This window comes from Oncorhynchus masou, chromosome 13 (assembly GCF_036934945.1).
Source record: "Oncorhynchus masou masou isolate Uvic2021 chromosome 13, UVic_Omas_1.1, whole genome shotgun sequence".
In the NCBI taxonomy this organism is placed as follows: domain Eukaryota; kingdom Metazoa; phylum Chordata; class Actinopteri; order Salmoniformes; family Salmonidae; genus Oncorhynchus; species Oncorhynchus masou.
Genome location: NC_088224.1, coordinates 45,287,469 through 45,297,903, shown reverse-complemented (window position 1 = coordinate 45,297,903; position 10,435 = coordinate 45,287,469). Strand labels below are relative to the sequence as shown.

Genomic DNA, 10,435 nt, shown 5'->3' with positions numbered 1-10,435 from the left:
GAGCTGTACCAGACTCTTGGCTCAGAGCATGCCAGGCTGATATTCAAAGAGAAAGGTCGATGTGGTTGGCCATTGTTTTTAGTAGATATCAAATAATTAAAGGCCAGTTTCCCCAGACAGAAATTATGCCTAATCCTGGACTAGAAAGTACTTTCAATGGAGATTCTTAATTGAACAGGCTTTTTAGTCCAGGCCTAAGCTAAATCTTGTGTCTGGGAAACTGTCCTTTAGAGCTTATTTAGATAAGTATCTAGTATCTAAGTACAGTGCATTTGGAAAGTATTCAGACCCCTTTACTTTTATCCGCATTTTGTTACACCACAGCCTTATTCTAAAATGTATTGAATACATTTTTTCCCTCATCAATTAAACACAATAGCCCATAATGTATTACTGCAAATGTATAAAAAAAACATACCTTTTGCTATGAGACTTAATTGAGCTCGGGTGCATCCTGTTTCCATCGATCATCCTTGATATTTCTACAAATTCAATTGATTGAACATGATTTGGAAAAGCACACATCTGTCTATATAAGGTCCCACATTTGACATTGCATGTCAGAGCAAAAACCAATCCGAGGTCTAAGGAATTGTCTGTAGAGCTCCATGTTAGGATTGTGACGAGGCACACATCTGGGGAAGGGTACCAAAACATTTCTGCAGCATTGAAGGTCCCCAAGAACACAGCCTCCGTCATTGTTAAATTGAAGAAATTTGGAACCACCAACTCTTCCTAGAGCTGGCTGCCCGTCCAAACTGAGCAATTGGGAGAAGGGTCTTGGTCAGGTAGGTGACCAGGAACCTGATGGTCACTCTGACAAGAGCTCCTCTGTGGAGATCGGAGAAACTTCCAGAAGGACAACTATCTCTGCAGCACTCCACCAATCAGGCCTTTATGGTAGAGTGGCCAGATGGAAGCCACTCCTCAGTACAAGAGGACAACAACCCTAAGCACACAGCCAAGACAATGCAGGAGTGTCTTTGAATGTCCTTGTATGGCCCAGCCAGAGCCCGGACTTGAACCCGATCGAACATCTCTGGAGAGAGCTGAAAATAGCTGTGCAGCGATGCTCCCCATCCAACCTGGCAGAGCTTGAGAGGATCTGCAGAGGAATGAGAGAAACTCCCCAAATACAGGTGTGCCAAGCCTGTAGCGTCATACCCAAGAAGACTCGATGCTGTAATAGCTGCCCAAAGGTGCTTCAACAAAGTGCTGAGTAAATGGTGTGTGAACTTAAATATCACATTTACATAAGTATTATAAAAACCTGTTTTTGCTCTGTCAATTTGGGGTATTGTGTGTGTATATTGATCAGGGGGAACGTAATACATAAGACTAACGTAACAACGTGGGAAAAGTCAAGGGGTCTGAATACTTTCCGAATGCACTGTGTATCTGCTTGGGAGACTCACAATGCCACTGAAACATCTAATGTTTCTGTATTGTGTTACTGCAAGAAACAGAAAGATTGTAGAGAGATCTATCAGGAGCCAGCACTTCCTACCTAAGGTAATTCTGTGTGTGTGAACGTCACGTGTAACTGGTCATAATGACAGATGTAAGTCACTCGTTCAGTGGACATCTGATCTGACAATATACCCATTTCATTTTGATGGATTAAAGGAGTTTATGGATGAAACTTGGGAATCACAAGAGACATGAGTGTCAGTTCAATTAGAATGTCTCTTCTTTACAGAGTGCTTACATGGCTACCATTGGCCAGGAGTTTAGTATTAAAACTTACAAGAGACGGATCATTTAACCTTTTTGTTTTTTTATCCCCATGTAGAGTAAGACCAATGCCAAGAGCAACCAGAAAGCTGCGAAGAATGATTAGTTGTTGGTGCCTTCAAGGGGCTCAGTCTGAATGGGACAGGAGGTGCCCAGAGCTCTATGGCCTCAAGCAGGGACCAGTGTAAAGTCATGTGAGACAAAAGACAACTTGTATCACCTGGCCTCTACTTCCAGGCTTCGTTCACATGCGTGAAAGCCGGGCCGAAGCTACATATCTAGCACTTTAATCTGGTCCACCAACAGGCTCTATATTTATGTGGTAACAAAAAATGACTGGGAATGAGGTTACCCTTGTGAGAAGTTGAAGACACTGAACTCTAGGAAAAACAACACTTGTGATGAGATGATAATGAAGCCAAAGTTGTAAAAGTAGACTCAGAAGTATGACAGATGCAGAAAGTAAACAGCATAGTGGGTCAATTCCTGCATCAACAAAGCGTAAAGCTCAACTCTGATGTTTTGGTCCAGTACCTACCACACTAATGGCATGAAGCAAAGCTGTGTGCATGTGCGAGCTCATCTTGCATCTCCCTCATCTCAATATCTGCTGCTCGTGGCAATGTCATTTTGCTGAGTCTACCTTTTAAGTTTGTTTAAAGATGAACGGGTAAGTGCATTGGCATACCCCTGCAGCCCCGACGCGCCTGTTAGAAGTCTACTTTTTATTTTAATCATTTTGACAGTAACCCTTCCATAAAGAACTCCAACCTTGCGGGGGTTCAGAGAAACTGTGTTACGCCAGTGGGTAAGTGAATGTGAAGATGCATTTCAATTGCTTGATCTTTTCTTTGCCACTGTAGCCGTGGAGATCACTGTCATTTAGTGCTGGTTGTTCTGTCTGTATTGTCATGCGCTCACTTGTTTTTATTTAACCTTTTTAACTAGGCAAGAAAAATTCTTATTTACAATGGTGGCCTACCCCGGACCAATTTGCGCCGCCCTATGGGGCTCCCAATTATGGCCGGATGTGATACAGCCTGGATTAGAACCAGGGACTGTAGTGACGCCTCTTGCACAGATGCTGTGCCACTCGGGAGCCCGACCATTGTTAATATTCTGCTTTAGACTAGAACATCCTCGATAGGTTTGTCATTGAACTGATTTACAACTTACGCACTTTAAGAAAATGTACTTTGTGTCAATTTGTCTGTCTGCCAAATGGAATTGATTGTCTTTAATGTTGCATGAGCACAAACTGGCGAATCTCTTTGGAAATGTATAACTTGATCACTCAGATTACCTTTTTAAGAATATAATTGGGCATAGTGTAACAATGAGTTAAACTGACAGACTAGGCCCTGGCTTTCTGTGGTACTGTAGATTGAGTACAACACTGCTGCAATTAAACACTTGATATGAAAACAGAATGGATGCACAATGCTACGGAAGAATACTGTTCTTATGACAAAGATGATGGCCAGAGGGTCATGAGCAATGGTAAATTGGGGTAACTAATCTGTCCCAAATGACACCCCATTTAGTTCATGTCTATTGCCCAGGATCCATATGGTTCTGGTCAAAAGTAGTGCACTACATATGGAATAGGATGCCTTCTCTGTGTAGTGGAATTGACATTCTGATGAAGGCAAAGCAAGAGGGATACTTGCGGGACGTTGTCGCTACCTCGCTCGCCAACCAAAGTGCATGAATAGAGGAGTAAACTGAAGGGAGAATATTTGTGCACTTGCAGAAATAATAAAGAAGTATTTCTGAAATCTACTTCCATTGTCCTCCAAGAGCGGCTGGACCCCTTGTTTCACAGTAAGAGAAGAATTACTTCATATGTTAGCGGATCCTGTACCTATTTCCGAACACATACCAGGCAGTCGTTACCTGAGGATGTCATTGTTCTAACCTGAACCTAGACTGCGTTGTTACAAACAAGCTTTTATTTAAAAGGTATATAAAAAAATACAGGCAAACTAAGGTGGTTACAGAAATGGAAGATTTCCTGTCATCTTTCCTACTTTAATTGAGGCCAGTCAGTGTGATGCTCTCATGGAGGTTGCACGTCACAATTATATACATTAAAAAAACAAGCACAAAAGTACATTTCTCAGGACGGTGGATGCACTGTCAAGAGCAAGTAAGAATAACAGGTCGAGTCTCGATTCTCAACCCTTCTTCCGAAGTGTGCACTTCCAGACTTCCTTGCATGGATTTTTACAATGGTGGAAACTCTCTTCGGGCCAATGCTTTTAAACATGATGTGGAGTGTGCAAGTGCACACTTTGGGTAGTATCCTTAACCATCACACCTCAACAGACATCACTCTCTCTGCTCCATCTTGACTTTAGGAGGCTTCAAGAACGACCGGGGTTTCTTCTCTTTTTTAGCTTTGCCTTTGCCTGCCTGGAAACTCCTCCAACTATCCACTCGGCCATCCCTTGTTTCCTTGTGACAAAAAATGTAAGGTATAGTCAGCGATGCATGAAGAAAACAGCAATATCTGGCCGACTTCTACAACAACTGACTTTACCCTGCTGCTGGTGGTGGTGGTAACGCCATATCCCTGAATCTCAGTTAAACAACTGAAGAGCCAGCAGCTACTTTTCTTAACCTTTTTAACTAGGCAAGTCAGTTAAGAACAAATTCTTATTTTACAATGATGGCCTACCCCGGCCAAAACCTCCCCTAACCCAGACGACGCTGGGTCAATTGTGCGCCGCCCTATGACGGTTATGATACAGCCCGTGATCAAACCAGGTTCTGATGCAGTGCCTTAGACCGCTGCGCCACAGGTACTCCGTCCCTCCTCATCCCAGCTTCTTTTGGGAGATGTTGATCGTTTACTGCTTAATGTCATTTTCACTCAAATGTAAATACAACCTTTTTTCAACATACCTCAAAGTTCTTCTGCCATTCCCTCTCTCGCTTAGCTTTCTCTGCCGTCTCAATTTCTTCCTCTCTTGCCCTTTTCCTGAGGAGAAAAATGACGCGAAACATTGATATTCCCTCCTTATGGCCACCAAAAGAAGACCAAAGACATGAGGGCCATGTATTCCTATAACTCAAGTATTAAGCAATTACACTGAGCGTTCTGTGCTGATGTGTTCTGTATTTCACCAACGATATACAGTGGGGCAAAAAAAGTATTTAGTCAGCCACCAATTGTGCAAGTTCTCCCACTTAAAAAGATGAGAGATGCCTGTAATTTTCATCATAGGTACAGACAGACAAATGATTTTTTTTTAATCCAGAAAATCACATTGTAGGATTTTTAATGAATTTATTTGCAAATTATGGTGGAAAATAAGTATTTGGTCAATAACAAAAGTTTCTCAATACTTGTATATACCTTTTGTTGGCAATGACAGAGGTCAAATGTTTTCTGTAAGTCTTCACAAGGTTTTCACAAACTTGCTGGTATTTTGGCCCATTCCTCTATGCAGATCTCTAGAGCAGTGATGTTTGCTGGGCAATGCAGACTTTCAACTCCCTCCAAAGATTTTCTATGGGGTTGAGATCTGGAGACTGGCTAGGCAACTCCAGGACCTTGAAATGCTTCTTATGAAGCCACTCCTTCGTTGCCAGGGCAGTGTGTTTGGAATCATTGTCATGCTGAAAGACCCAGCCACGTTTCATCTTCAATGCCCTTGCTGTTTTCAATCAAAATCTCACGATACATGGCCCCATTCATTCTTTCCTTTACACGGATCAGTCGTCCTGGTCCTTTTGCAGAAAAACAGCCCCAAAGCATGATGTTTCCACCCCCCATGCTTCACAGTAGGTATGGTGTTCTTTGGATGCAACTCAGCATTCTTTGTCCTGCAAACACGATGTGTTGAGTTTTTACCAAAAAGTTATATTTTGGTTTCATCTGACCATATGACATTCTCCCAATCTTCTTCTGGATCATCCAAATTGCTCTCTAGCAAATGTCAGACGGGCCTGGACATGTACTGGCTTAAGCAGGGGGACACATCTTGCACTGCATGATTTGAGTCCCTGGCGGCGCAGTGTGTTACTGATGGTAGGGTTTGTTACTTTGGTCCCAACGCTCTGCAGGTCATTCACTAGGTCCCACCGTGTGGTTCTGCGATTTTTGCTCACCGTTCTTGTGATCATTTTGACCCCACGGGGTGAGATCTTGCGTGTAGCCCCAGATCGAGGGGGATTATCAGTGGTCTTGTATGTCTTCCATTTCCTAATAATTGCTCCCACAGTTGATTTCTTCAAACCTATTGCAGATTCAGTCTTCCCAGCCTGGTGCAGGTCTACAATTTTGTTTCTGGTGTCCTATGACAGCTCTTTGGTCTTGGCCATAGTGGAGTTTGGAGTGTGACTGTTTGAGGTTGTGGACAGGTGTCTTTTATACTGATAAGTTCAAACAGGTGCCATTAATACAGGTAACGAGTGGAGGACAGAGGAGCCTCTTAAAGAAGAAGTTACAGGTCTGTGAGAGCCAGAAATCTTGCTTGTTTGTAGGTGACCAAATACTTATTTTCCACCATAATTTGCAAATAAATTCATTAAAAATCCTACAATGTGATTTTCTGGAATTATTTTTCTCATTTTGTCTGTCATAGTTGAAGTGTACCTATGATGAAAATTACAGGCCTCTCTCATCTTTAAGTGGGAGAACTTGCACAATTGGTGGCTGACTAAATACTCCCCCCCCCACTGTACCTCCAAACTCTTCATGTACAATATTCAGTTCACTGAAATGGCACTGTTACCGTTCATGCATGTCCTTGGCTTCCCTCTCCTTCCTCTTGATTTCAAGCTCTGCAAACAACTTCATAGTCTGCTTGTACACCGCCTGTCTGAACTGAGAGAAGAGTGGTTTCCTTAGTAAAATAACAAACCCAATATCAAAACAGCCTTACATCTGTTACAAGTTAAATTTAACCACTTGTCAATACCATTTCTGGGTCATCCTCCTCCACGAATTGAGGCTTCCCATCCTTCTTCAGCTGTTTCTTCTTCTCTTTCATCTGTTGCAATAAAAGATGCCACAGCACAACATTTTTACTGCAATACATGAACTTCAACTGTAATAGTAGCAGTAAATATACATCCCAAATTGCACCCTATTCCCTTTATAATGCTGGCAGTGGTCAAAGGTAGTACACTATAAAGGGAATAGGGTGCCATTTGGGAAGCTCCCTATGAGACGTATGAACAGAGGGACCAGCGGTCAGTTACTTACATTATGCTCAACATATTCCCTTCCTGCTTGGATTACATCAACTGCCCTCTTCTTCTGTTCTGGTTCCAGCAGGTTTTTGTATGCCTTGTCCACAGCTAGAAATACAGTGGTATTAGGGTGGTACAGTGGTATAAGAACTCTTTGAATGTATTCAGCTAACTGATGTAGACATATTGTGCCTGCAATCATATTTCTACCTTCAAAGGCTAGTTGTGCTCTGTCTGGATCATCCTGGTTCTTGTCTGGATGGACCAAGATGGACAACTGAAATGGAAAGAGTACATATTACTTGTTAGATATTACTGCACTGTCGGAGCTAGAAACAAGCATTTCGCTACACCCGCAATAACATCTGCTAAACACGTATGTGACCAATATCATTACATTTACTTTGAGACAAAGGTTAATTAATTTCTGTGTTTCAGGACAAACACTTTTGGATTCTTATCCACTGCCATCCACCTCAAAAAAACCAAACTATAATCGGCAGCTATATCAATAATCTGTGACCTTTGCCTCCCTAAAAACGATATCGGACCCAAAACTCCCATATCGGTCAGTCTTTACTTCGGACATCATTGCGGACATCCCGAGCTAACAAGGTACAAATCTGTTGTTCTGCCCCTGAACAGGCAGTTAACCCACTGTTCCTAGGCCGTCATTGAAAATAAGAATTTGTTCTTAACTGACTTGCCTAGTTAAATAAAGGTAAAATTTAAAAAAATTTAAATTGCACGCACGAGGGGAAAAAGCAATGTTTTTGCATTAACTTCTTTGTTGTTGCAATATCTATCGCAAACGGACGTGGTTGTTTCACCACTAAGGTTTACAGTTAAGATATGATGGGAAATCTAAACTATAAAATAGACCGTATGTAAATCGACCAGTACAAATAAATAAAAGCAGCAGTGATGGTAGTGAGTGTCAGAGTGCATGTATGGAATGGGTGTAAAGAGTCCATGCAAATAGTCTCTTAATAGGGTGCAGGTGGACAACTAGGGTAGGCTGTTCAACAGTGGTATGGCCTGGAAGCTGTCAAGGAATATGTTGGTCCAAGATGGGATACTCCGGTACCTTCTGTCAGAGATGTAGCATACCTACCGCTCGGAATCTCTTCTTCAACTCCTCATCTGTTGCCTCTGGATCGATTTGTAACACCTGCAATTGAAATTAGGCATTTCACTAGAAGCAAAGTTGACACTGCATAGCCTAAGCAACACAGATGAGGCTGCCAGTAAAAATACCAATTTACATCAAGCGATCCAAACCTCTTGACAAAGTCGCTGGTGTTGGACAAAGAATGTTACACCACGCCTTTCCCTTTGAGAAACACACTTTTGCACTTTACCATCTTACCATGACAATGGTCACACAACGTTAACGCCATTTAACTTTGACACCAATCCAGCACATTCAGCAAGTATACCAAACGGGTTGAATACTGCAACGATGCGGTCAGCACAACACCTAAGCCATTATGCCAAGAGGCCTGAACCTCTTGATGAGGTGGCTGGTGTTGTACTAAGGACCCTTCAATGCAGTTCTACATGTCAATCTTGTCACAATAATAATAGATCAACTACAGTTGAATGTGACAGGAACTAGCCACTTACCTCAAAGGGGTTTAAATTGAAGTAGGACGACCCAGGTCTGAGCAACCTGTCTATTTGCTGCTTCGAGGTTAGCACAGAGTCTCTTTTCTCTATCTGCTTTACCTGTTGGACAAAGTAATGTCATATTAGGTAAGGTAACAGAAGTTCACTCATGATCATTTACAATCTTGATCCCGCTCACTGGCCAGCTGGCGTAGCATTATACCGCAGGCCTCATGAGTCCACTTGGGGAAGGTTGGATAGATGGAACTGAGCATGTTTATATTCATTCCAGAGCACTATCCAGAAGATACGACCTGCTTTCTTACAGCTGCACTAGGGTCTGACAGGCTTCCTGTGTAGATTAATGCTGTGATTACATGGTATGAGGTAGACGGCAAACTGGAAGTAATTGTTTTCAATGCGAGCACAACGGTAAATGCCATCTGCCACTATGGTAGATGGGACTTGCCGCCAGAGTTAAAATATTTTGCCGTCCTCCATAATGTTGTTTTTCTTCCAGATGTTGATTTGCACTTTTTGTTTAGCAACGCTGGCTTGCTTTGCCCTCAGTCTTTCTTGCTTTCTTGTCCCACTATGCAGACTGGTATGACGGCTTTTGCATACCTTGTCTAAACCCAGCATAAAACACCACGTACCGAGATTAACACCTCAATCACACCGCAGAAGAACATTCATTTCTAATGTAATGCTGCATTTGCCTTGCAGCATTGCGTTGCAGAGGCAGTACGTTCTACGTTTTCCAAGCCATATATTTCCCTGGCTCTGCAGTGCCTTCTACACAGGAATCCTGTAAGACCCAAGTACAGCTGTAAACAAGCGGGTCGGATCTTCTGGCGAGCTTGAGCAAGTATTGTAATAAAGCCTTCTGACGAATACGCTGGGGGCGTATCCATAAGTGAAATACCGAAACTAATACTTGAAAGACTACAGATCAAATACAACCATTCACCACTTTAAAAAAAGCAAACACAATTGCTCTACACTTACAAAACAAAATAGCAGTTTACCAAACTTTATGCGTATTAGGATCACTGAGAATTGTCCTGGCGAATCAACACCACAGCTGTTAGTGTTAGCAATTCCTAGCTAGCACATATACACACACCGTGTTATGCGAGCAAACGAAAGCTAACTCGCGTCAGCTACTGAGCTAGCTAACATTAGCCTCTCGAGCTTTTTAGCCAGCAGGTGCTTAAAGGCCTCTTACAAATCCAGAGCATTAATGATCGGAAATGTTCAACACCTTAAATAGCATATATTTCCTAAATGTATCATACCTCTGTGTAGAAATGATTGAACAAATCATCCGGACCACTCTGGGCAGAGGGCTCTCCTCCAGCAGCCGCCATCTCGGCTTCATTCATCTGACGTCACAATATCCACTATCACGTGACTCAATGCAGTTTTTTGCGCGCATATGCACATACCTAGTCATTCCAGGGTTTTTCTTTATTTTTAACTATTTTCTACATTCTCTTCACTATTATTCTTACATCAATGACCCACCACACCTCCAGGCTGTTGAAGGTCTATTTGACCAAGGAGTGATGGGAGTGCTGCAACAGATGACCTGGCCTCCACAATCACCCGACCTCAACCCAACTGAGATGGTTTGGGATAAGTTGGACCGCAGAGTGAAGGAATACCGGCCAACAAGTGCTCAGCATATGTGGGAACCCCTTCAAGACTGGTAGAAAAGCATTCCAGGTGAAGCTGGTTGAAAGAATGCCAAGAGTGTGCAAAACTGTCATCAAGGCAAAGGGTGGCTACTTTGAAGAATCTCAAATATAAAATATATTTTGATTTGTTTAACACTTTTTGGGTTCCTACATGACTCCATGTGTTACTTCATAGTTGTGATGTCTTCACT

At 42.5% G+C, this 10,435-nt stretch overlaps 1 protein-coding gene across 1 annotated transcript; it reads right to left on the bottom strand.

Moving 5' to 3' along the window:
- Window positions 1–3,728: 3,728 nt before the first annotated feature.
- On the bottom strand, window positions 3,729–9,951 carry LOC135552410 (dnaJ homolog subfamily C member 8-like). The gene is made up of 9 exons (XM_064984003.1): window positions 9,843–9,951; window positions 8,563–8,664; window positions 8,051–8,107; window positions 7,147–7,213; window positions 6,950–7,044; window positions 6,663–6,734; window positions 6,477–6,568; window positions 4,642–4,717; window positions 3,729–4,191 (listed from the first exon to the last, which is right to left on the bottom strand). Exons 1-9 carry the CDS (start codon window positions 9,927–9,929, stop codon window positions 4,066–4,068), a joined length of 774 nt encoding a protein of 257 aa, XP_064840075.1. The 5' UTR covers window positions 9,930–9,951; the 3' UTR covers window positions 3,729–4,065.
- Between the last annotated feature and the right edge of the window lie 484 nt (window positions 9,952–10,435).